The sequence below is a fragment of the Xyrauchen texanus genome, chromosome 36, assembly GCF_025860055.1.
Source record: "Xyrauchen texanus isolate HMW12.3.18 chromosome 36, RBS_HiC_50CHRs, whole genome shotgun sequence".
NCBI classification, from domain to species: domain Eukaryota; kingdom Metazoa; phylum Chordata; class Actinopteri; order Cypriniformes; family Catostomidae; genus Xyrauchen; species Xyrauchen texanus.
In genome coordinates this window covers 33,053,190-33,080,911 of record NC_068311.1, presented here as the reverse complement: position 1 = coordinate 33,080,911, position 27,722 = coordinate 33,053,190, and the positions used below count along the sequence as shown (strand labels likewise).

The window sequence follows — 27,722 nt, the reverse complement described above, 5'->3', positions numbered from 1 at the left end:
ATGAATAAAAATGTGCCAATGTATCCATTGGTTGTGTCTTTTGTTCATCATGTGAAAAGGTTTGTGAGGAGGAGAACCACAAGTAACATAACTTACCAGTTTTGGAAATGTTTTGAATTTATTGCACCAGTGTGTTAGACTATGTTGTAGTGTGTGTTATTTTGAGGGCTTGTGTGTCCTGTCTGAGGGCAAAGTTTGGTTTTTCAGCAAGAGTGAATGGTTTTGAGTGTAGAGCTTCATTTTGACCTGAAAATAGGTTGTTTGGGAAACTGGGTGAGACGTTATGGATTTGTGTTTACTGTTTTGAGAATACGAGGCGTAGTTTCAAGAAACGTGTTTAAGCAATCGAGAAAAACTGTAAAACAGAAGATGCAGGTGGGAGGGCATGAGAGGCTGGATCTTCCTTCAAAACGAGGTCAATCCTAGAGGGCAACATCCAGAGAATCATGCCCTCACAATGAGGGCAGTCTGTCTCCATGATAGCTGCTTGTGTGTGGGCATGGCCCAGGCAGTGAACACAGCTCTTATGCTCATCGGATGGCGAGATGTGCCATTCACTAGGAAACACTTGCAGAACAACATCTTTAAAAAGACATGTGAGATGCAGGTAGAATTTCGCAGAAGCGCCGTTTTGATGAGAGACGAGCGACTGAAGCGAAGAACCTGCTTCTTTGACGGCAATGTGAAGAACTCTTCTTCAAAGTTTGCCCTGTTGAGTTGCGCTGATGGCCTGGTCTGGTGCACATGTACATAGAGCAAAATGTATAACTAAATACTCAATTATCCTGTGAAATTAAAAAATGTATTTGCTAAAAGGAGTGAAGACCAGTGGCTCAACTCACTGGAATTATAATCTCATTTCTCAATATCAATACAGCAATTTCTATAATTCAGCTCCACTGATGATCAGTTTTTCTTTCTCAACAAAATAAATATGTCTGACAGTTGGAACTCTTTTGAAATAAATTTCACTGTAAATATAAACAAAAGCACAACAATCGTTGAAGAAGGTAGTGTAGGGTTAACTAAGATGAATGAATACTGTAAAAATGCATTGTTCATTGTTAGTTCATAAAACTTAATGCATTTATTTATGTAAAAAAAATGTAACCTTATTTTAAAGTGCTACCGATAAAAGAACCACAGACAATATTATATTAACAATATATTTATAAGACTACCCATGTCAACTTACAAGAAATCCCAAATTCATTCACATAACTCCTCATGTGTGCGGATGATCAGTTTCTTCACTTGCAATGCATGTAGTCAAACACAACAGAACAGACACTCCCTTGAATAGATCAACAATTTGCATAAAGTATATTTTAGAAGCATTAGTTCACATTGTGAAAGTTGGTTTAGTGGTTTAAATGCTGTTGATATGCTGATGTCATTATATCTTCTAAACTGTCTTTGCCTTGACATTTTTCTGAAATTAAAGATAATAAGACCATTCAGACTATCAAATAGATAGATATGTTTTTGTTTCTAGGAAACAAAAAACAAAATCGTCCATGGAGTGAAGGGGAGGCTCTGGGGGGCAGGCAGTCCAAGGAGGCACAAGGGGCAAACAGGCAGTCCAAGGGGGGCACAAGGGGCAAACAGGAAGTCCAAGGGGGCACAAGGGGATGAGGGGAATAGGGCAAAGACAGGGAGGCAGGGCCAAGATGGAGCCGGGGACCAGGGAGACCAGAGCAGGTCAGGCACGTTTTGCCCAGCGGAGGTCTCTCCTGCTGATCCAGGGCAAGCACATCTTGATCCATTCAGACAGCACCACGACGGTGGCCTACATAAATTGCCAAGGCAGTGTACACTCTCGTCACGTCACAACTTGCCCGCCATCTCCTCCTTTGGAGTCAGCAGCGACTCAGCTCGCTGCACGCCACTCATATCCCGGGCAGCCTCAACGCGGCAGCGGTCACACTGTCGCAACAAGGAATGCTCAGTGGAGAGTGGAGGCTCTAACCCCAGGTGGTCCAGCTGATTTGGGAGCGGTTAGGCAAAGCACAGGTGGTCCTGTTTGCTTCCCAAGAGACCTCCCACTGCCCACTCTGGTACTCCCTAACATCAAGTGAATGACAGTCAGGAAACGTCTAGGTTACTGTTGTAACCTCCATTCCCTGATCGAGGGAACGAGACATTGTCGTCGTCCCCCCCCCCCCCCTGGCAACAATGCTGAACCGAGCCACTGTAATGGCCGAACCTTATTCTCGGCTCCTCAGTGCAAAACCTGACTAAACAGATGCATGATTGCCTCCTTTTATACATGCATGAGGGACATGCAAATTCTGTCTGTCAATTTCTCATTGGCCTTATCAAGAGGTAACCGAGGCCTTCAAGAAGCACCCCTAGTGTCGCTTAATTCGACACCACATCTCGTTCGGTTTCAACAGTAACCTAGACGTTTGTTGACACTTTGCAGGTTTCTTCACAAAGCTTTGCTCCTATGACTCTGCTGTCATCATTGTCAATTCAATTGGTTTATTGGTGTGTTATATGCCATACTCCCCTATTTTTGGTGATGTTGGTGAAAGGGGTAAGAGTGAAGAGCTTTATTCTTCTTATATAGACAGTCAATAGTGTTTTCACCAATTGCAACTAAGTGAAAGTTCAAACCAAACAATAAAAGATATATAAATAATTTATAAAAAAAAGTTAAGATTAATTTAACTATAGTCATTTAATATTAGTGCAAATCTTTAAAAAAAAAAAATGTATGATGATTTTAGCACTTAAATATGTCTGAAAATGTTCCATTTGTTTAAAAAATAAATACATTTACCATGCAGCTCTTGTGAATCAGGAGGCAAACGACTGGTACATGAGCAGAAGATTTCAGTGTATGGTCATAAACCACTTAAGAATTGCTTTGTCTGATTTTTGAATCAAAGCAGATTTTCGGGAGTATTCAGCATATTGGTGTACACCTAAATGAAACCCATGAATGGGTCATGAAACCCCCCATTTTACAAACACCTTTGAAAAGAGTTCTGAAAAGGGGCTTGGTAAGCTATAAAGTGGGAGCATAGAGGGGTGAGGAGAGGGAGGAGATTGAATGAAATGGAGAGGGCCTGAAGCACAAAAAGTCAGACACACCTGCAACATGGACACTCACTGGTCAGATGGATAGTGATACTGAGAGCAGCAAGTAAAGCGGTTCTAAGCTAATTGGAATATTCTTGTAAATGCCGAAACTAAATGTTAAACCACACTATAAGTTTGCACCATTTGTAAGAGCAAAACTACGTGTAACCAGATCTTGGGTATACAAGTAAAGAACCAAACTATGCCACCTTGGAATTACAACCAAAGAATAAACCTTTAAAGTAAGCCCAGAATGGTTGCAAACCAAAATAGGGTTCCTTGGTACTTTATTTTAATAAGAGACTGAGGCGTGACTTCCAAAAATCAAATAGCAGTGTTTATTAAACAGTAAAAAAGGACTTGAAGAAACTTTATAAATATAAACACAGCTTACCAGTTAAATACCCAGTATATCAAATAGTAAGAGACTGGATCGAGCTATTTCAGCACAAATAGATAACAGGGTTTACCAATTAGTTACCGTAACAAAGTATCAGAAGGTAACAGACGTGATAGAGAGATTACGAAAATAAACGAAACAATGTATAAAACACCTGTGCCAACCCATATTTCAAACTAGATTCAGTGCAGACACTTCACAACATCTATAAAACAACCTCAAATAGCAAAGTGATCAAAACTACACACAAAAGCAAGTCATATTCCCTTCTGTTACAAACAACGTACGGAATTATGAAAGCCAGTAAGTAAGTAGATGACCAAAATACAAAAATACAAATAACCAATTAATAAAAGAAAATATATAAAAAACCAAAAACAAAGTAATGTACAGTACGGAGTTGATATTTAATCACATAAAATAACTTCAGAGCATTTTCGTTCAAACAACCAACAGTTTTAAGAGCCGGCCGGACCAAAGAACAGCAGGTAAACACACCAATATAATAACAGTAGAAAACAACAGCAGAAAAATGGCAGCTAGCGTTATACATACAGGAAGCTGCGCCACACCGCACATTTAAAAAGAAAATAATTTAGGTCAACCACAGAATCTAAATGGAGACCCTTATCAGTCTCTGCCAAATACCCGATAATAAAAATACCCTTACCGTTAAAGAGAAGGCTTGGCCACACGTTGTCAAACTCGCCACATTGATGCACCTCGACCTAATCAAGTTAAAATAAATATTTGTGGGACACTAAATGAAATCAGGCCAAGAGGTGGAACTCAGCACAGAATAGGAAAAGAGTGCCTAAAGCTGCCAGGTTAATTCAGCTTCTTGTGAAAATGACATGCACGAGAATCATTAAACAGCTCAGAGACTACACGGCTCTCAGGGAGACGAAAGCAACCACACTAAAACCATGTTTCCACTTTATAACGCTACGGCTGATCAAATCATTAGTGTGCGCTAATGGCATCAATAGAACACACGTGCACTCGATGAAGAATTGAGCCCAGCGCAGACCTTTACAGGAAATACACAAACAGAAAAGTTATTCTGTGGGTCACACATGCAAAGTATTATTACAATGGTGTGGGACTGGAAATGTGTCACTATAACATCAGGTGGTCTACTGTTGTCACGATTACCTGTTGTCTGCCCTGTGTTCTCTGTCGCACTATCACGTTTATGTCATGTTTCCTTGTCTGCTCCGTGTTTTCCACTTCACCCGTCACCGTTTGCGCTCATGTCGTGTTTTCCTTGTTGTTCGCCCCGTGTTTCACTGTCCTTGTCAAAACTACAATTCCCACAATTCCTGGCCTCTCTCACTGCCTGCACTCTTCATTGTTCTCACCTGTGTCTCGTTTAGTCTTCATTGTGTTTGTGTATTTAACCTGGTCTGTTTCTCCTTTCCCCTGTGGGTGTTTGTTGTAAGGAGATGCCTGTTTCCCATGCTTCCATCATCGGTTTCACCATAGTTATCCCCGTGTATGCCTTCCGTGTTATGTTAACCCTTTGTTTACCTTTCGTGTTATGTTAACCTTTTCCCATCGTGGATGTTTCTTTTGTTGGTGTTCTTTTGTTTGCCATTTGTTTTCAATAAACCCTGCTGCGTTTAGATCCTCGTCCCGAGTCTACCTTCACCGTCATTCGTGACAACTGTCTTTCATATATCACATGAAAAACCAAAGTGATTCACATTGCATTGGGCTTTCAAGGTATTTCGTGATTCTGTGAGATCGTCTACACATGGCTGCATCCTGTATGTCAACTTGAATAAGAGTGTATGTGAATGAAAACTTGAATCAGCAACCAGACCTAGATCAATAGTACTGTGAGAAAAGATATGTTTTAAGCTGAGACTTGAGGGAGATGGAGATGTTACGGAGACTCATAGGGAATGAATTCCACAGTTTAGACACACGTATCCATTTCTGTATGAACCTCGCCTTAAAGCATCGTCATACTGGGACAGAAAATGGTGTCCACAAACTTGTGGAAGCACACAAGCCTCTAGAATGTCACTGCACACAGTAACATTAAGATTTGTCTTCACTGGAATTACTGTAAGGTCTAGCCGAACTGTCAATTAGAAGTGGGCATCCACATACTTTTTGCCATTTAGTGTAGCTACCAACTCTTGCATGATGTATTTAAAAAGAGTAAAAGATGGAAGCAAGTGAGCATTTTTGGGAATCATAAATAGTTGCCCAAAATATAAAATTTTTCATAAAATATTGTATTTCAAGGCCAACAGTTGCAATAAGAATGCAGTAAGAATAAATGACCATAATACAAATAATGACATATCAAATCCAGTGAAACTATGTTTTATTTAAAAACTGTGATTATGAGGAAAGTGAAGTGAATGTAATTACTCAGCAAGTGATTTGAATGATTAGGACATTTGGGGAACAAGCTGAAGCAGTACACATCCTCTCGGGGTCAATAACTGATACCTTATTTACAGGCTTGTAGCAATTACAGAAATGTCTGTTTTTGTGTAATTCACAGTCATTGACCCTTACAGCAAGAAAAACCTTGTATTTCACCAGGAAGGACAGAGTCGTCCATCAATTAACCGCAGTGTGAAATGAAACACATAGTATTTGAAATATGCCTGAAATTATTTTTCCAAGAGTGAATGACAAATATTCCACAGCATATGATGGGCACAATATTCCTCAGAGACACGGCAGTAGAACAGGAAGCAAGATTGTCACAGCAGACTTCGTGTGTGTGTGTGAGAGAGAGAGAGAGAGAGAGAGAGAGAGAGAGAGAGAGAGAGAGAGAGAGAGAGAGAGAGAGAGAGAGAGAGAGAGAGAGAGAGAGAAATACTTCACTGTGGATACAGCTGCCGGAAGGCAAGACATTTATTAATTCCTGTTTATGCAGTCTCAAAAACTCTTCTCCCTTAGAAAAGGACCTGGTGAGTGTTTGATACTTAATATATTACATTGTGATATAATTTATATCTCTGTGTTTGTATTTGTCTGCAGTCATTTCTCAAAATACATATATGTGTGTCCAAATCAATATAATTCAAAACTATCCAGCAACATCATTTACTACTGCTGTTTTATTGATTAATTAGTCATGGGATAAAACATGCCCCTGAGTTAGTTTTGAAAATAGCAACATTTCCACATTAAAATGTATCTGAGATGATTGCTAGAATGTTCCTGGCACAATTTAACATTTCACTTGATTTACTCAAAATTACGACATCTTTTACAACCGTGATACTGTAGAGTATGACAACTGCATCCAAATGGTAAAGAAATTGTTTGGGACCAACTGTTAGTACCAAGTAACATCAGAAAAAAGGCTACTGCATTTAATGCATGTGTGATATGAAATATATAGGCCTATGTCATTTTTTTTTTTTGGCATCTCTAGATGTGAACAGGGATCATCTTTCTGACAGTTATGACAATTATTTAGATGGTGCTGTAAATAAGAAACCATCCTGTAGTCTCAATTCATTTATTATCTGATGGTAGTAACACATATTGAGAGACCGAAAGGAGAAGCACACACAGGTTTCACCTAACCTTAACTACCAAAATACCTCTGAACAGATTGAGCAGATTTGACCAAAATAAATACTTAACCATATGATGCATAAATTCACTGTAAGTCTCATGAATCAGTACTTTTTGAATTGCTCGAGACATTCTCTGAAGATTTCAGAATTACATTTTCTTTTGTTCATCTGTGTCTTGTCATACCCTAGGAATTACCCCAGTGAGCATAAAAGATACCTTTATAATATTGCAGAGGCTATTTGTACTAAATACTAATATCTAAATACTTACATATATTATAGTGGCATCACTGCAGCGTGTTTATTGTGCTTTTTAACCTAACCTTGCCTTACAAAAGTTAAATCCTGGTTTTACTACAGTAACCATATAATCACTATGGTATTTTGTAATAAAATCATCCACAAAATTAAACATGGTTACTATATTAACACCATATTATTGTAGTAACACTATGGTTAACTGCATTACATCTAAGGCTTCCACCAAAAACCATGGTTACTACAATATTAATATAGTAAAAACATGGTTAATTTTACCCAGATGAAATCTTTCTCTCAAATCCCTACTTTCACCGTGACCAAATCACTGTGAGAAAATCAACCTTTATATTAATTTAATTTATTAGTACAAGTAGAATTAAAGGAAATTTTAAGAGTGGAAACAGGATGGCGAAAAAATGAGATAAAAGGCGGAATCGAACCAGGGTCATCTACACGGGAAAAGCAAATCCACACCGTCATTTCACCCTGCGTCACTGCAGCGACACAAGGGGTGCAGTTTGTCTTCAACTTCTCTGTTTCAATAACAAAATATTGGAGTGCAAATAGGCCGCATTGTATGGCAGGTGCTATTTACACCTTGTGCAAGTACTCAATCTGTTATAATATAAAGGCGATTTAAAGCAGCTCCACTGAATGTGGACAAACTGGTCATGTGTTTTAAAGCTGTATTGTTGATCTTCCTCTAGACATCATGATGAATGCGAGTCAAGTGAACACTTCAGTCAGGTGTGAGCGCGACACAAGCGTGACGTCCATTCTCTTCCCTTGCCTCTATGCGGCTCTGTTCCTGCTCGCTCTTGTGTTGAACAGTCTGGGTGCCTGGATCTTCTTCCAAATCCGCAGCAGCTCAACGTTTGTGGTGTACCTGAAGAATGTTGTTGTGGCTGATCTGCTCATGACCCTGACTCTGCCCGTGAAGGTGCTCACTGATGCGGGGTTGGGCTCCTGGCACCTGCGTGCTTTTCATTGCCGCTACTCAGCAGTGCTGTTTTACACCACTATGTACATCAGCATTCTTCTGCTGGGATTCATCAGCTTGGATCGCTACCTGAAGATCGTGCATCCATTCGGGAAATGCGCTCTGCAGAGGGTCAGGTTTGGTCAGGTTTTGTGTGCAGTTATCTGGGTGGTTATGTTGTCGTTGGCTCTGCCGAACGTTATTCTGAGTAACCAGATTCTGCAGATTCCCACCGGTGGGCGGCTGCGGTGTACCATGATGAAAGGGAAGGTGGGACTCTTGTGGCATGAAGGCTTTAACTACTTCTGCCAGGTGGTGTTTTGGGGTACCTTGGCACTTATGGTTGTGTGCTACACCTTCATCAGCAGGAAAGTGATTGAGTCATACCGCGCATCACGGAGCAGCAGTGTCAAAGCCAGTAAACAGACCACATCTAAGGTATAGTGCACATTAAAGTCTTTGCCATTATACACAATTCCATAGAGAGCATAAACATTGAATTACTTTATGCTGATGTTGATAATGTGTAATAATCATGTTTAGGCCTACCACACTATAGATGTACAGTAAGTATGGTTACATTGAACCAGGAGTATATGTGCAATGACACAAGATTGGGGCGATTTAAAATTCATTAAAGAGAAATAGAGGAACCACAGAAGCAGAAATACTGTTTATCAATGTTTTGATTCTTTCCCCTATCACATGGCATGATTGAAAGTCCATACTTAAGGTCCTGTAAGCGATTTTAGCCGTTGTGGAACTTCCACCATGCTTAGCTGTTGAATTAGCCACAACACCTCTTTCCAAAAGTCAGCACTTCAAAGACACACAAAGGCACACTTGGAGACCAAGATGTTGGAGCAGTTAGGTTAACCAAGCCTAGGGCTGTTACAGAGACAGGTGTGATATTTCATAGCACCCGTTTCATTTATATCTGATAGGTAATGAGGACATTTTCTGCATGATATTTTATAAAGTATAACTTCACTGTAGTGGTCTTCATGGGTACACCCTAAACCGAGGACCCGAGACCCGACCAGGGACCCGTACGGGTTCGGATCCACATTTTATATGGTCAGGTCCAGGTCAATCCCACTCTATGGCTGCGGGTCCTGGGTCTGTTTAACATTATGTGTAATACCCGTTGATCCGAGAAGACCTGGCCGTGATCAGACAGCACTGATGATGATGGTGCTGCGTGTGTTGTAACTTGCAGCATTGTAAAATTAGGATGAGAAAGTGCGAGAAAGAAAATAAGGTGAAAAAACGGACTGGATTCACAATGAGCTGAGTGACATCAGAGCCGGAGCGGATTTAAGGCACATGATAGCAAATTAGTAATGCTAACATTAGCAGCCGAGGTAATGAACCAGCAATTGTTATTATAGTTCAAAAGGGCAAACAGTCAAAGTTATCTTATGCAAGATACAAAAAATAACGCAAAGCTGATTCATCCATCACCATGACAGCAAGTGGACTTTTGAAGCTGAAATAATGAGTGGGATAGCTATGCTGTTTCAATCAGCAAGAGAGGAATCACAGAAAACCTGGATGTATTTTACCAACTCTCTTGGCAAGGAGGATGGATTATATGCATCACATCAAGGCACAGGTGAGAAGGCTACTAATGTTACATTAGGTAAGACACAAAACTTTGTTTTCACAACTGGAAACAAAGTGTGGTGGTGTAGTGGGCTAAAGCACATAACTGGTAATCAGAAGGTTGCTGGTTCGAGCCCCATGGCCACCACCATTGTGTCCTTGAGCAAGTCACTTAACTCCAGGTTGCTCCGGGGGGATTGTGCCTGTAATAAGTGCACTGTAAGTTGCTTTGGATAAAAGTGTCTGCCAAATGCATAAATATAAATATAAATGTAAATGTAAACTTGTATTAACTTGTTAATAGCAATCAGCTGTGAAATCAGTGTTGATCGGGTCTGTGTCTCCTGGCCGGGTCCGGGTCCCACCTTTCAAATAATAGACGGGTCTGGCATTTCTCGATTTAGCATGGGTACGGGTCCAAGTTTTCAAATAATAGATGGGTCCGGTTCAGGTCCAGCTAGTACATTTCTGGGTCTCTTTGGGTTCGGGCACACATTTTTGGACCCATGAAGACCTCGACTTCACTGCACCTTCAAGCCTGTTAAAACAGTTTATACGCAAGCTTATAAAGGAATACAATTCTGTCATTTTCATCTTCTAAGCTCCAAAAAAGAAGTATGACTTGGGTTCTACAACCTTTATAAAGTCATATAATGTCAATATTTTTCCATTGCGATTGAAGCCTGGTTTCGTCGTGAGTTTGGTGCAAGTCATCACAGAACCACTGATATGATCTGCTCTAACCTACAGTATCTCTGGTGTGCACACGCGTCAACATGGCTTCCCTCGATAATGCAACGCAGACCATAAAACTGATGGAACCCATTTGAATTCTACAGAGAATGTTTGAGTTTAAAGCACTATGGAGTAGGTGAAACCTCTCAAACAGTAGACAGCCCGACATTTTAAACCGCACTGAGGTTGAACAGAGCAACACTGTGCTATGCGCCAATATAAGGGTTTTTCAAATTGCACATCATCAACCTTACCTCAAAAATGTATTTTTATCAGCTTCTATTTTTGTGAGTGTTTGAAAGCAGTTATAAAGTGAAGAGATAAAAGTAAAGCATTGTTTTACATAAATTAAGATCAGCGCTGAAAATTTGTTAAAATGTTTCGTACATTTATTTTCTTAGTAGAAACGTTCATTTCAAAGCAATCAAGAAAGTTTTATTCTACAGATGACTTTAGTGTACAGCATGTTAATTTGTGCTTAACTCCCTCCTCCACAGGTGTTTGTGGTTGTGGCCGTTTTCTTTGTGTGTTTTGCACCCTTCCATCTGGCTCGAGTCCCGTACACCCTCAGTCAGACCCGAAACACCTTAGCCCAGTGCTGGACCAAAAACCAGCTGTATTTTGCCAAGGAGACCACTCTCTGGTTGTCCTCAGCTAACATCTGTCTGGACCCACTCATTTATGTGTTCCTGTGTCGAGTCTTTAGGAAGAAGCTCGCGGCAATGTTGATGCAGAGGTCCGTTCCTCATGGGCCATCTCTGACAGACACCTCGACCAGAATGGAGATGCCAAACATCACACATTTAAATACAAATATGGAATATTAATATTGAGCTGTGCTTGTCATAAGACTCAATGTGCATTCACAATGACAGAGATTTAACTGCTGGAGCAAATATGTGAAAACAGAAATAGTACATTTTACAGCATAGTACGCCATAGTATCTCTCCCTTTTATGGTAAGCTCATTTGTCAATTTTCTTTATTTGGGATGGGTACCAGCTTTGTGCACATCACTCATGAAATCTGTCTGTGTTAGTTTAATATAGTCTTGTTCTAAACTTTGTCTCGTTATCAGGGGGAACAGCAGTTTAAATTTCCCTTGCAGTTGTCTCGTTTACACTTCCGCAGTCTCACTTCCTGTTAACTGTGCAGATAGTGCACTCAAAAATGATGATATACAGTATGACCTCATAGGCAAATTTGAACACAATGCGTTTTATACTAATCATTATTAACATTAAAGCAAAGGGAGTCTACAGGGATATTGATATTGAAAATTCTCTTTTAGAAGTTATTTTGAGTGTTTTATGAACCCTGTCTGTAAAACATGCTGTCTGTTTTGTGTTCAGGAACTCTGCTTTGTTATTACTGCTCCATGAAATTGGAATTTGATTGGTTTCTTGTTCAGGTTTGTTAACTTGAGGTCATCTTTATGCTAATTTACGTTTAGAAGATGACAAAATTATGTTTTAGCAGATCTAATATAATATATCTTAATAGATTTTGGTCACGTTCCAGCTCATACTTCATCTGTGGAAGATCTGCAGGGCACTGGTGTTGACACAAGTGGGCCGAGCCACACATTGGACATTCAGGCCCACACAATCATTGTCTTTCCCACAAGCCCTTTTCCCACAGAGATCCCTGAAAGAATCCCAGAAAAGTCATTCTGACAACTATGAGACTTTGTAAATTCACACTGCCCCAGCTTTCTCGTAATCTGTGCTGGCATTCACACACATCCCAGTACAATCCTGTATAGACAAAAGTCACATCACGATGTGACATCTAATGTATAGCATCTTGAGTTGACTGATAACCTGCACCTTTTTACCCAATTGTAAACAAATAAATTGTTTACCTTACCACTAAACTGACTGTTAATTTGATCATCTGCTCTGATGGCGAGTAGCAGGTCATGGCATCTCTCAAATTCATATATGTTATCGTCTTTTTTGCATTTCTTCTGTGTTAGGGGTGTAAAGGTAAGAGATCTGCATGGTAGGCGATTTTATTGATTTTATTCCAGTAGTAGGTTATTAGGCCTACTTTTATAAATGTTTGTATTATTTGATGTTAACTGTTTTTGTGTTATTGGCTGCTGTCCTACCTACTGCATGTCTCTTGAGGACAATAAAGGTTCAAATTGAGACCAGCCAATAAAAAAAATCACGTTATCAAGGTGCATTGCAATATTATTAATATTGAAAAATAATAATTTTATTAAATATTATTTTAAAATCATTTTAAAACAAAAATAATTAGCAGCAAGAGACAACAAAGTTGATACTACCCTGCAACCGTTTACGTGTGCATTTGATTTAGTTGTTGGTTGCTTTTGTAATTTAGTTTGATTCTTCTGGCCTTCCTACTGGGGAAAAAACGAACAGACAACGTAACTATGCTTTTTCCTTCAGAAATGAGCATTTATTACAATCAAAATAAGATCATTCATTTGCTTTTATTTGTTGGTGTTTTTTGGCAGTAGTTTCTATTTTCTGCTATCACTGTTAATTTTGTTTCTGAATGGCTAAAGCACTTTTATTTATAAATGTTTTTGTTAAAGTACTTTATGCAATATAAAGTAATGTAACTAATACAAATTAAACTTATTTTTAATATCCTTGTACGCTTACTGTTGTGCTGCATTTTTTAAGAAGCCTCTGGGCAAATGTTTCTGTATTATATGTTATTTTCATTATTTCTACAAGTTGTAAAAAAATATTTCAATAAACAATTTTTATTGATTCACATATATGTAGCTCATAAAATATATACACAAAGAATCAAACCAAGCTGTAAAATTTTAAATAAAAGCAATACTTGGAAGAAAAACATGACCTAATGTGTTGTAAAATAGCAATAAATACATTTTCTGAGGTGTCATTGTTTATCAATCAATAACATTTGGCCTGTCATAAAGTTACATATAATCAATGCGACAGTACGCAAAAACAACATAGGCCTACCTTCCTGGTAAAAATGTACTGTATCTGGTTGGATTTCTTATGTAAGGAGTCGATCTGTAAGGAGTAAATTCTGTCTGCCAATTTCACATTGGCCTTTTCTCAAGTTCAGAGGTACCAAGGCTCCAAAGGAAGACCCCTTGTGTCACTTCATTCAACCCAACGTCTCGTTCCCTCCCTCAGTGAATGGAGGTTATAACATGATGTTTTTCAACACAATTTACAAACTGGGTAACCATCATCAACATTTTAAATACCCAAATTATTCTTACACTGCGGACTTCAACCACACCATTTGAGAGGGGGAAATAGATGTTTAGCCTCCAACATTCGGTGTGCTGTGATCAAGGGATTTATTTATTTTATCACGTCAGGTTTGTGATGCTGTAAATGTAGATGATTATTTCTTAGCTGAACTGATAGTTACTATGAAAAGTTTAATTCCTTTTGCTTGGATTTGCAAAATAGAAGTTGAAAATAAATCCTGACTTTATATTCGGGCAACGCCGTGAATGAGAAAATGTCAAGAGTACATGACAGCCACCTGTTTTTAAAACTGCAGTATACAGTGAAACTGTAACATCAAAAAAATGATCAATCACATGTACAGATGGTATACAGTCAGAATATATGGAATGCAACCTTTCTTCATCAACACCTGTTCTCCTCTAATTCACTCCCTTCTTAAGCCTGTAGTGTTGTCAGTATCTTTGCTAGATTGTTGTTTGATGTTGAGTACTGATAGTATGGTTATTATATGTAAACCGATCATGATAATGGTAGAATACCTTTATCTTGTATTGCAAATGTGATTACTGTTTTTAAATTTTAAGATGAAGCTTTAAAAACTGCAATGTGATGTAATCAAAAATGATATTGTGTGTGATTTTTGCCTAGACTGAGTTTTAAACGGATGTATTTTATCCGGAAGAGATAATCCCCAGCTAGGTATGCATTAAACGATTTTGCATGATGTGGAGGCGAAGACGTGGTTGCCTCCGCAAAGTGCATTCAAATCGTTTAACACACACCTAGCTGTGAATTATCCTGCTAATACCATAGTCACTTGCCAGCAGTACTTTTATACGTATGTTTAATTGTGGGTTTTTCTCATAAAAAAAAAATACTTCTACTTTGTTACAATTGGTGACGTGTCAGCCATTACATTACTGGTTTAATTCAATGAGTGTTACTGAATGTGTAATACATTGAATGTATTTTAACAGGAATTTTACAACAGAGGAATTTACAGTGATGCTCTGTCACTCAAGTCATCACTGCAGATGGACCAAGCGCTCAAAATAAAAGCACTTTCTTTTCTATCACGCAATGCCTTAATTTTACAACAAGACAAGTGGATATTTCAAGATTTAAATTACAGCTCCAACTTCAGATAGCACGTTGCAGTAAGTTATGCTGATTTTGTAATAACGTGCGCTTGTCTGTGTCATGGTGATGTTCATTTTCAGGGTGATTCTGTATCTATGGGCTCTTAGGACCACAGTTTATAAGTATACATTTTTATATCAGTGCTGCAATACATCGATGTATGTATTCATGTAAATATCCGCATTAAGTGTAAATACCTTTTGCTCTGCCCATCACTGTGCGTACACAGCATTTCTACATTTGGTAGACATGGCGTGTTTTTCTAATTGACAGCAAAGAACAAGCTTTGAACTTAAATGAGCCTAACATGCTTCCAAACACAGAGATAAGCTTCAGTTTACCCTTAATATACAGAACTAAATTCTTTCAACAAAATACTGTAACTACCCTGAACTAAGAATCCATGCAGGTCTTTAAAAAGTGATAGTTTAGCCATAAGTTCATATTTTGTCATTATTTTCCTACCTTTATGTTGCTCCAAACCTGTGTGACTTTCTGTATTTTGTGGAACCTGAAAGATGTATAACAGAATGTTTGAGACTGACAGTCTCAGTCACCATTCACTTTTAAAATATGGAGGAAAAAACATGCAGTGAGTAAAAGTATAAGTAAATGGTGACTAAGGCTAACATTCTGTCTATGTCATGGCTTCTCAGGTTCAGGTTCTACCTGACGGGACCGTGGCAGTATTGGCCTGCTTTTGTGTTTTGTGTTCCCCTTTGTGTGAGCACACGGGTCCAGTCATTTGGGACTGCCTTACAAGTTTTACCACTGTGCGCTCTCCAGTGATATCATGGTCCTGTCAACCAGTCAGGCTGGGTTTTGTCTGACCAGGACCATTATATCATCGTCCCCTGCCTGTCTTGTGTTTCATGTTTGCGTTTTGTGTGGCCGCACGGATCTGGTGGTGGGGTATCGCTGTGCGCGTTTTGCCACCGCGTGCCCTCCAATGATGTCACGGTCATGGCACCTTGCCAGGTTGTGTGTTCACCGGTAGAGGACTGTGGCATCATCGTCCCTTGTCTGTTTTGTCAAAGCGTGTTTACATTTTTCCCTTATGTGTTTCAGGTGTTGCTGGGATGCTGAATCAGCATTTCCATCAGAACCGTGATAGTTTCCATGGGAATGCTGTTCATTAAAAGCTTCAGCTGTGAGTGACACCTGCCCCTTGTTTGTTCCTCTTATTTAAACGCCTGCATGTGTCATGTCCAATGTCGGGTCATTGTATTGTTACTGTTTCTGTGACTGCTACTGTTTGCTGTGTTCTAACAGTTCTGTATAATTTAGTTAGAACGTGCTCATGTATCAGTTGGTTGCCAGTCTGGAGAGGTGCTGTTGCCTGCCTGCTTGCGATCCCTCTCACCAGTTGATGCCCAGTAATGTGGAGGAGGATTCCTCAATATCTGCTCGCACCTCAGGAGATTCGTCTGGGCACCCATGTTGACAGATTACACTTCACATTGCAAGCATTATTCACAAGGTGAAGAGTCCCAGACACGGCAGTGAGCAGATAGTTTCAGCGGCGAGCATATTTTTGCTGTGGGGCTCACGCTGGACTCAGCGGCTCTGGGTGCAGTAGAACATTTTAATAATCGGGAGATTATAAAAATAAACAAAAGCATATAAAACATTTTTACGATATACACTATACTACATTACAATTCACAAAAATGTATAGGTCTGCATGCTTGCAAACACAAAATAACTAAATAAAGGAAAGAATAAATATATAAACGGCAAGACTTTTGCCTGTGTCGTATATAAACAGAGATAGTTTAGAAGAGATGGACAACTGGTATTAAAATGAATGGGAGAAATTGGAACGACCACCTTACAAAAAGAGCCAATCCCCATTTAGATAAAGACAATGCCTGTCAATCAACCCACTGCAGTTTGCGTATCGTCCCAACCGTTCAACAGACGATGCCATCGCCACCACCCTCCATCTGATCCTCACCCACATGGATAAAAAGGACTCATACGTACGTTCGAATGCTGTTCATAGATTTCAGCTCAGCATTCAACACAATCATTCCTCAGCACCTGATTGGAAAGCTGAACCTACTGGGCCTGGACACCTCCCTCTACAACTGGATCCTGGACTTCCGGACTGGGAGACCTCAGTCAGTCCGGATTGGGAACAACATCTCCACCACCAAAACACTGAGCACTGTGGCCCCCCAGGGCTGTGTGCTCAGTCCACTGCTGTTCACTCTGCTGACTCACGACTGTGCAGCAATGCACAGCTCGAATCACATCATCAAGTTCGCCGATGACACGACCGTGGTGGGTCTCATCAGCAAGAACAACGAGTCAGCATACAGAGAGGAGGTGCAGCGGCTAACAGACTGGTGTAGAGCCAACAACCTGTCCCAGAATGTGGACAAAACAAAAGAGATGGTTGTTGACTTCAGGAGAGCAAAGAGTGACCACTCTCCGCTGAACATCGACGGCTCCTCTGTGGAGATCGTCAAGAGCACCAAATTCCTTGGTGTTCACCTGGCGGAGAACCTCACCTGGTCCCTCAACACCAGCTCTATCACCAAGAAAGCCCAGCAGCGTCTCTACTTTCTTCGAAGGCTGAGGAAAGCACATCTCCCACCCCCCATCCTCACTACATTCTATAGAGGGACTACTGAGAGCATCCTGAGCAGCTGCATCACTGCCTGGTTTGGGACTTGCTCCGTTTCGGACCGCAAAGCCCTGCAGAGGATAGTGAGAACAGCTGAGAAGTTCATCATTTACACCAAATGCTGCATCTGCAAAGCGTGCACAGCGAGGTGTGAGATGTGCGAGCATGATCGTGGCGCCGAGAGTGGCTGTGTCCGCTATCGTTAACTCATTCACTATTTCTCAGCAGTAAGTGAACGAAATGAGTGAATTCGAACGTGAGTGTAGGAGCTCTGGGGCTTGTGCAGAAACGTCACATATGAAATTTTAAAATACTTGGGCCTTATTAGTAATTCTTATTAAATAATATTTTAATGCAATAAATCTTCATTCTTTTTGTCATTTTTTATATATACTGTGTGTTAATATTAAGAGTAAAATTATATATTATACTCTATATATTATTGTGTTATTTTAATCAAGTAATGATTTACAAAGTTATTTACTACATTCAGAATAAAATAAAACATTGCAGAAGTGAAGGAAGCAGTAAACTCCTAGCTCATACGTCTTCCCCGTGGTGGATTGTGGAAAATTAACCGTCATCGAGTGTACTTGAAATGTTCACTTGAAATTACAGTGCATTGTGGGTAAGAATGAGTGAACAAAAGTAGGGAACGTGTGTGTAAAGGGATCAATGGAAAGAAGGAGGCGAGAACCGCCTTGACGATATAAATAATGGTTTAATAATAAATGTAAAAGACAACATAAACACATGACGGACATGTCCGTAAACAAACTCTCTCTCCCGCACGATCCTCTGCAGTCGAACTTTAACCCTCACGGAGGCATAATTAGCCTAATACGGGACCGGGTGTGTAGGATCACGACCCGGCCCCGCCCTCCGCCCTGCCACATTCCTCCCTCATTCTCTCAGGCTGGGGAGCCCCCGGCCTGACGTACACACCCCCCCCCCACTTTCCCTGGGGGAGGGCGTGCTTTACGTCTAGTCTGCCGGCAGGTCATCCCCATCTACCTGGACGAGGGAGGGGACAAGGGGAGGGAAACAGAAATAATTAAAATTTACTGTAAAACACTGTAAAATTTAAAAGAGGGAAAAGGCCAATACAGAGCGACAGTGAGAGAGAGAGAGGAGAGAGAGATGAGAGAGAGATGAAAAAAAAAAACTCGCCAGTTCTCCGATACGCCGCAGCTTGTTCCTCGGCCACTCCTCCACCCTCTAACGGATGACAGCCGTGCCTCTCCTGGCGGATCAGAGGCAGACCTCCAGCCCCTGGTGGACGGAACGACCCGCCGCGTTCTCGGGGAACAGAAGGGGTCTCCCCCGTCCCTGGCAGCGGTTCTCCCGCTCCAGGCGGTCGCCAGTGAGCCCCTCGCCGCTCGCGGTCGGCAGTCTTAAACTCCGCCGCATTTCAGCGGCTGGTAGGCAACTCCTGCGCCCCTGGCAGCAGCCCTGACCACTCCAGGCGGTCAGTTAGGAGCCCCTTCTCCCCTCACGGTCAGCGGCCATCGTCCTCTTTCAGGCGGCTAGGCTCCTCGTCCCCCGGCAGATGGCTGCGGCTGCTCCGTTGGGGTGGACGGTAGTGGCGAGGACTCTATTATGGCGTATCCCCCCTCCTTCCCGGGCTTCGGCACCAGTGTAAAAGGATCAGTGGAAAGGAGGAGGCGAGAACCGGCTTGATGATATAAATAATGGTTTAATAATGAACTTAAAAGACAACATAAACACACACATGACGGACATGTCCGTAAACGATCTCTCTCTCCCGCACGATCCTCTGCAGTTGACCTTTAACCCTCACGGAGCCATAATTAGCCTAATACGGGACCGGGTGTGTAGGATCATGACCCGGCCCCGCCCTCCGCCCTGCCACAGTGTGACTCAGAATTCAGACACTGCTACAAAATAGCGAAAACTTGAAATAGTGCACTATATAGTGGATAGGGGCGGTTTCAGACACAGCGAGTGTTCCACGACCAGAGTTGGTGCTCTACATAGGCTGCGTTCTCTGCATTTAGAGAGTGCCGGTACTGCTGTACAGAACTAACAATCTAAATATTTACGACACCTAAAACTGTAAGAATCCACACAGGATTTTAAAAGCTATATCATAGCAAAAGAAGGCATTATATTTCAACAACAACAACTTACATTTATATAGCGCTTTTCTAGACACTCAAAGCGCTTTACATATTATAGGGGGAATCTCCTCAACCACCACCAGTGTGCAGCATCCACCTGGATGATGCGACGGCAGCCATAGTGCGCCAGAATACCCACCACACACCACACACCAGCTATTGGTGGAGAGGAGATGGTAGAGTGATGTAGCCAATTCAGGAATGGAGATTATTAGGAGGCCATGATAGATAGGGGCCAATGGGGGGAATTTGGCTAGGACACCGGGGTTAAACCCCTACTCTTTACGAGAAAGTGCCCTAGGGATTTTTAATGACTACAGAGAGTCAGGACCTCAGTTTAACGTCCCATCCGAAAGACAGTGCTTTTTACAGTATAGTGTCCCCATCACTATACTGGGGCATTAGGACCCACAGAGACCATAGGGTGAGCACCCCCTGCTGGCCTCCCTAATACCACTTCCAGCAGCAACCATGGTTTTCCCCAGGAGGTCTCCCATCCAGGTACTGGCCAGGCTCAACCCTGCTTAGTGTTAGTAGGCAACCAGGCAATAGCTGCAGGGTGATGTGGGACATTATCATGTTTTCACTGTAATAATGAATAGAAATGTTTCCAAACCTCTCTTCTTATTGACATATTCATCCAGATCTGACAAGAGCCCTTAAAGGGATAGGTCACCCAAAAATTAAAATTCTCATTAATTACTTACCCTCATGCAACCCCAGATGTGTATGACTTTCTTTCATCTGCTGAACTCAAATGAAGATTTTTTAGAAGAATTTGTCAGCTCTGTAGGTCCATATAATGCAAGTGAATGGGTGGCAACATTTTAAAGCTCTTCAGAAGCGATGTGATAGGTGTGGATGAGAAACAAATCACTTTCACTTTTCTTCTTGTGTTTTTGGTGATTCACATTCTTCTCAGCATATCTCCCCCTGCTGTCTAGCAAAAAAGGACTTCAATATTGATCTGTTTCTCACCAACACCTATCGTTTCACTTCTGAAGACATGGATTAAACCACCGTCGTCTTATGGATTACTTTTATACTGGCTTTATGTGCTTTTTGGAGCATCAAAGTTTTGGCCTACAGAGCTAAAATATTATTTTAAAAATCTTAAATTGTGTTCTGCAGAAGAAAGGAAGTCATTCTCATATGAGATGGCATGAGGGTGAGTAAATGATGAGAGCATTTGAATTTTTTAGGTAAACTATATTTTTAACGTGATAGCTCAGCCAGAATGTAATATTCTGTCATCATTTCTCTACCCTCATTTTGTTCCAAACCAGTGTGAGGCTTTGTATTATGTGGAACACAAAATATGTTAGACAGAATGTTAGAGACTGACAGTCTCGCTCACCATTCACTTTCAATATATATATATTTAGGTAATATCACACGAGCAAGAGTGCTATATGGACCTACATCAGCACTGCAGTGATTAGTGCCGTAGGCCATATAGCAGGACTGCGAGTGTGATATTACTTATATAAACAGTTCAATGAACAATTAAATTGTAAAATATTAGGAAAAACCGAGTATTGTCATAAAAACGCATTTTTGCACGGAACTATTTTATTACGCTACGGATCAGAATCTGCCGTTGCTGGTTCAAAACAAATGATGCGTCCAAACCTCCATTACTAATTGAAAAAGTTCACTTCAGAAATAGTATCACAGCTTGTGCTGTTTTGAAGAAGTTATTGGATGAACAAGGATGGATTGATGGGTGTGTGTGTGTGTCTATGTGTGTGTGTGTGTGTGTGTGTCTATGTGTGTGTGTGTGTGTGTGTGTGTATGTGTGAGCGTGTATTTATCACTTTGTGGGGACCAAATGTCCCCATAAGGATAGTAAAACCCGAAATGTTTGACCTTGTGGGGACATTTTGTCGGTCCCCATGAGGAAAACAGCTTATAAATCATACTAAATTATGTTTTTTGAAAATGTAAAAATGCAGAAAGTTTTCTGTGAGGGTTAGGTTTAGGGGTAGGGTTAGGTTTAGGGGATAGAATATAAAGTTTGTACAGTATAAAAACCATTATGTCTATGGAAAGTCCCCATAAAACATGGAAACACAACATGTGTGTGTGTGTGTGTGTGTGTGTGTGTGTGTGTGTGTGTGTGTGTGTGTGTTAGAGAGAGAGAGAGAGGCGGAGCGTGTGTGATCACCTGTTGCCACTCCCAAGCAGAGATGCTGTCAGCGTTTTGACGGTCAGCTTTCTCAGTGGAAAATAGCATCCAGGGGGGGTATTTCTCCCTATTTCGTGGTAACCGCGCAAGTTGATCACTATACAATCAGCAATGTCCTCCGCCATTTTTAAACAGTGTGTATCCAATGTGGAAACTCGGTAAGCCATGACATTTTTCATTTAAAGCCGTTTAAAACAATGTCCTTGCTTAAGTAATGTATTAGTAATACGTGCGATCACAGAGCGCAGTTCTATATAAACAATGACTAACGGATTCACTTTACATCACCAACTGGCTCATATTACACACACAAATGATCTTTTGCCACCACCTGCTGGTTAACATATGTCATTTCAAAAATAAAGGCCGTGACTCCTAACAGATACGCACTGCTCTTACGTCATACTTTAGAATGGCATGAACACAAGTGGAGTGATACACACACAGTGAAGTGTCCGAGTGCTGATCCTGTCAGACCATCAGTACTCATGGAACGTCTCTCGTCCAATCAGATTTGAGGACCGGAAGTAGCTGTCATGTATATATATATATAAAACATTCACTGAAAATAAATAGTGACTCAGGCAAACATTCTGTCTAATATCTCCTTATTGTGTTGCATGGAAGAAAGAAAGTCATACGGGTTTGGAACAACAAGATGGTGAATGATGACAGAATTTCCATGACTAATAATAATAATTCTGTAGTACATGTTCAGTGTGTATTATGTAATGGAATATAGGGGAGTAAACGTCTATTATGTGATTTGTGTATTTAACGAGTTACTCACTACTTGAGTACTCTTTTTAATTGGATACGTTCTTAATCTTACTCAAGTAATTATTTATGTTAGTACTTTTAATTCTACTTGAGTAATTATGTTTTTAAAGTAATTGTACTTTTACTTGAGTACAGTTTTTGGCTACTCTGCCCACCTCTGCCTGTACACCATCCAACTTTTGCACATGTCCAAAGTTGCACTTAATTCATTGTACTTTATAGCTGGCTGCTACCTCAATAACTGTTATGTCCATAGAACACTGTTCCATGTTAGGTTTACATTCTGCATTTTTATAAAGTGTCATCTTTTTGCACTACTCAGAGTAGAAATGTGTACTGGGCGGCGCTGCACTGTCTCACTGTCTCTTACTGTGCCTATTGTCCTGTTCTTTTAGTAATTTATTGTACTGTCCTTTACTTTTTGCACACGTTTGCAAGTGCACTTTATATAGAAATATTATGTCGAAATATTATTTAGTCTGTGTAGTCTCATGTGGTCCTGTGTTTGTCCTATGTTGTTTTATGTAGCACATGGTCCTGGAGGAACGTTGTCTCGTTTCACTGTGTACTGCACTAACTGTATAGGGTTGAACGACAATAAAAACCACTTGACTTGACTTGCCCCGTGTTGCACTTGTCAATTGTCATGCACTACAATTCCCATGATTCCCGGCCCTCATCACTCTCTCGTTGTTTTCACCTGTATGTCATTTAGTCTCATTACCTTGTGTATTTAAACCCTGTTTGTTTTCCATTCCCTTGTCGATCGTTGCTTGTTTGTAGATGTCTGGATGCTGTTGTTTTTGCTCATGTTAGAAGTTGTTGTTTTGCCTTGTTTACCCAGTTCGTGTACCCTTGATGTTTTCGTGTTTTTGGTTTCTGTTTTCCCATCGTGGATATATCCTTTGTTCCTGTTTTGTCTGTTTTCACTTTGTTTAATAAAAACCCGCGTGTAGATCCTCACTCCTCGTCTGGCTCCTCCTACAATCGTAACAACTTGATAGTTCAGTACAATAAATATTTGCAGGTGAATTAGGTCTGGGCATTTTTAAATAAGCTGTAGTTAATGGAAATTAACATGAACAGAACATTATTAATTCAAACAGTAACATCAGTTATTTTATAATGTATAAGTTTAACATATTTACTTATTCTGTCCCTGAGCAAGTTTGAGTTGAAGCTACCATTTCATTTTTTTTTTTTTACTACACTACAAGCTATAAACAATAGGGTCTAGCTACACTAAAGTATTGTCTTTATTACAAAATATAATGATCAGTATTAAACAGCATTTGAACAGATGCACCAGTTTGTAAATAAATGTAAACTCATTCATGCAAATACATTAATAGAAATCTTTTTATGGGATGAAATTAGTCTCAAAATGATTAACAAATGTGTGCAAATGTATCTTACAATCCACAGACAAATGCCTTTCAAATTGTGACTGTGAAATTGAAAATTAAATGAATGTGCTGGGATTTGTACAAATAGAGACATATTTGTGAACACAAATGTTCCCTTTTGTATAAATATGTCACAATTTGTGTATGCAAGCAATGAAAGATTTTCCATATCAAAATGGTCTGGTGAAGTATTGAATGTGCATTTGTGGAGCAAGTGACACGCATGCATTCATTGATGTCTATTTGTGTTGATTCTGACTTTTGTATCACTTTTGTATCACAAACAACTACCAATGAATAAGTCATAAATGTGTGCATATCTACTCATAAATTTGTATAAACCTTTGCAAATGTATCTTTCAACCCTCAAACAAATGCATTTCAACTTGTGTCTGCGAATAAATGTGTTGGAATTAGTAAAAATAGAGACATATTGGTGAATACAAGTGTTCCATTTTGTGCATATACCTCACATTTTGTGTGTGCAACCAAATGGAGATGTTCCAAATCAAACGCAAATTGTTTTGTAAAGCACTGAATGTGCATTTGTGGATCAGGAGACATGTGCAGTCATTGACATCTATCTGTGTCAATTCCCTTTGATTAATTTGAATTTTGAGACTGCCATTTTGCTGGCTTTGCCTTGCACGATCCACACAAATATCTAAGGATCCACATGTAACTTTGTGTGAGCAAAGCAGCTACCACTAGATGGCAGTCTCATTTTACAAAAATACCATCAGGCAGGACGTGGTTTATTCACAAGGTCAATGAGCAAGTGCTCCACACTTCAAGAAAACAGACGCTGACATTAGTAGAAAAGATCAAAGTTTTGTCTCAATTTCTCTCATATATAACCGATGATAATATCATGTTATATGCCCATAGTAGAGTGCATGTCCTTGTGACATTGCGTGTGCATTACATGTCAGTAGACCCCGTGTGCGCGAGCGATCGAATGTCTCAGAAAGAGCCCTCGAGAGAGCCCGAAAGTGCGCAAGAGAGACCAAAAGTGAACTCAGCAGGAGAGATCTGCAAGAGGTAGTTACAGTTACAATAATTACATTACAGAACTGTATTGAACCACCTAATTTGAACTTGTAGCATACAAATGAATTTATCTTCATTTCTCAATAAGTTTAAGAGAAATTTTATAATGAATTACTTAATTTTGGTGCATTGCATTTGTTGTCAGTGCAATGATGTACAAAGATATTTCATTGAGCTAAATGCATTTGTGAAGTTTTATGAAGAATGTTAACAGCATGGAGCATTGTCACAGATTATTGGAAGAACATTCTCACATTCAATCCAGAATGGTGGACCATTTGAGACTCTCAGGTAGGGTTAATTATTAGTTGTTGGTATGAAAAACCCTATCTATGAAAAAGATAACAGTAGCAACTTAATTTCCTTTCCATAGGAGAATAAAATTTCATCCATGCTATCGGGGTTCCATGACAGTCTCTCAGAAATGTTACTACAACTGGAACAAATCCTCCACCCCCAACTCACACCAACAATTCAAATATCTGTCTGTATGACTGGTTGGCGACCAAGCTGATTATGTCCCTTATGTTTTGACTGTTAAAACATTTCTTAGGACAGGCCCCTACATATAAAGTTATACAGAATTTTTCCAGACACATATACAGCACAAAACATAAAAATACACAATTTATGTTAAATATTTATAATTAGTACATAATAATATAAATATTAATACATAAATATATCTTCAAAACAGAACATTACTGTTAATTGTGAAACAACCAATATTCTATATGCCATTTTCCTGAGACTAAACTTGACCTTGATTCTTTGGCATGCATTTAGAAGGAGAATATATAATGCTAGATAACCAACTGTTTTTATGTTTCACAATGACATTGATTTTTTTGTATCACTTTGTATCACACATTATCAGATTTGGATTGGGCTAGTTGGACCGTTTCCCGATCCGTCTAAAAGCTTCAGTATTGGAGCCAATACCGATCCAGGTATTGGATCAGTGCATCCCTATTTTTTAGTGGCACGAAGTGTTCACAACCAAAGAATTGAACGTCTTTGAGCTGATGTCAATAGGGTAGTGTCAGATTTATACAGGCAATTTTTCCAGTGTATGGAACAGTCTGAGATCTTGAACTCCACAAGTGAAATCCACCTATGGGCTTTACATCTTGTGTACTTTGAGTGGATACAGTGATCAGCCAGAGAATTTTGCCAACAGTGGATCCATCATTATTTAAGTTCTGGCCTCATACCCGTAGGTAGAAGGACAGAGGCAGGAATAACACTGAACAAACTGAAAGGCATCTTTAAAAAGATTTGTCTTTTTTAAAAGACGTTTCCGTGTGTGCCACTCTTTTAGAATACACTCTTTTGTTGTTCTGCCAAAGTGCCCAGGGGCGATCTCTGCAGTGCACCTGTGCAGAGTGGGGAGAAACTTCTGAAATGCGCCGTCAGATCTAGCAGATGTGAACGGAAGCCGTGGGAATTCAGCTCAGTGAGCATCAACCTTTCGGCTCCGAAGAGAAAATCTGAATGAGCGGTTCACATGCCAGCTCCTATTATACCCGTATATTCAGGGGAGTGGCATGCAAATACCGCTCGCCAATTCCCATTGGCCTTTTATCAAAGATCAGAGGTGTCTGGGGCTCCCAAGAGTGGCCCCTAGTGTCACTACATAGACAGAATGTCGAGTGAGTGACAGATAGGGAACCCAATCACTGACAATGGCAACCATAGCATTGATCACTATATTTTTGTAAGAGATTTTACAAAATTTTAATTTTAATTTTAATTTTAATTAATTATTTTAAACCCATAGTTACAGTATGTTCTCTAGAGTGGCATATGGCACAGTACATGAACTTGTATATTTTAAAGAGATTTATAACAGGAAAATGTGTTAACTCATTTAACAAAACCCAAAGCCTTAGCAGTTTTGAATAGCAAGAATCGTGCTCTTTTTAAAATCAGTATATGCTTGATGAACAGTTGGAAGATACAGTCAACTGGTGCATATTTTGGCTTTAGGAAGTTGTGACAACATCTCATTCTTTTCAGCGTTGTGACGGAAGTGAATGCTTGGGTGAGGTCTCAGTCCCAGAGAATGCAGGATGTTTATGCCAGTGGCAAAAAAGATGTCGCTGTACTGCAACTCACTGGGTTCACGTGAAGATCAGACACCTGATAACATTATTAACAATACTGGCATATAAAATGTTATTATAATTAAAAACATCTCACCTACTGACCCTATAATAACTAGGTTGTTTAACCTGTTACACAGCTCTTTGGAATACTGTTTTGATTCTGCATTGATCACTTAAGTCTGATTGGTTGATCAATCAATCTAATTGTTCATTATCAAATACTGTAATAAATAATCCTAACAGGGTGAAAAAGACCCTGACCCGAAGTGGCAGACAATACACCAATAACAATTGAGAAACAAATAAAACTACAAATGTTTCTATTACTCCCATCTCGAGCATAGTATCCAATTCTTCCCATACCACTACCCCGGGGTGGTCTCGATTTGGTGCTCTATGAGATTCGTACAACCGGGTAGAGGCGAGAAAACAACTTGG

At 40.0% G+C, this 27,722-nt stretch overlaps 2 protein-coding genes across 3 annotated transcripts in view; one reads left to right on the top strand and one right to left on the bottom strand.

Annotated features, from left to right (window-relative positions):
- LOC127629997 (tripartite motif-containing protein 16-like) overlaps positions 1 to 27,722 on the bottom strand; it is a 327,862-nt gene that overhangs the window by 283,338 nt on the left and 16,802 nt on the right. The gene's annotated exons all lie outside the window — the stretch shown is intronic.
- Positions 6,353 to 13,286, top strand: p2ry13 (purinergic receptor P2Y13). The gene is made up of 3 exons (XM_052107365.1): positions 6,353 to 6,423; positions 8,010 to 8,719; positions 11,119 to 13,286. Exons 1-3 carry the CDS (start codon positions 6,384 to 6,386, stop codon positions 11,446 to 11,448), a joined length of 1,080 nt encoding a protein of 359 aa, XP_051963325.1. The 5' UTR covers positions 6,353 to 6,383; the 3' UTR covers positions 11,449 to 13,286.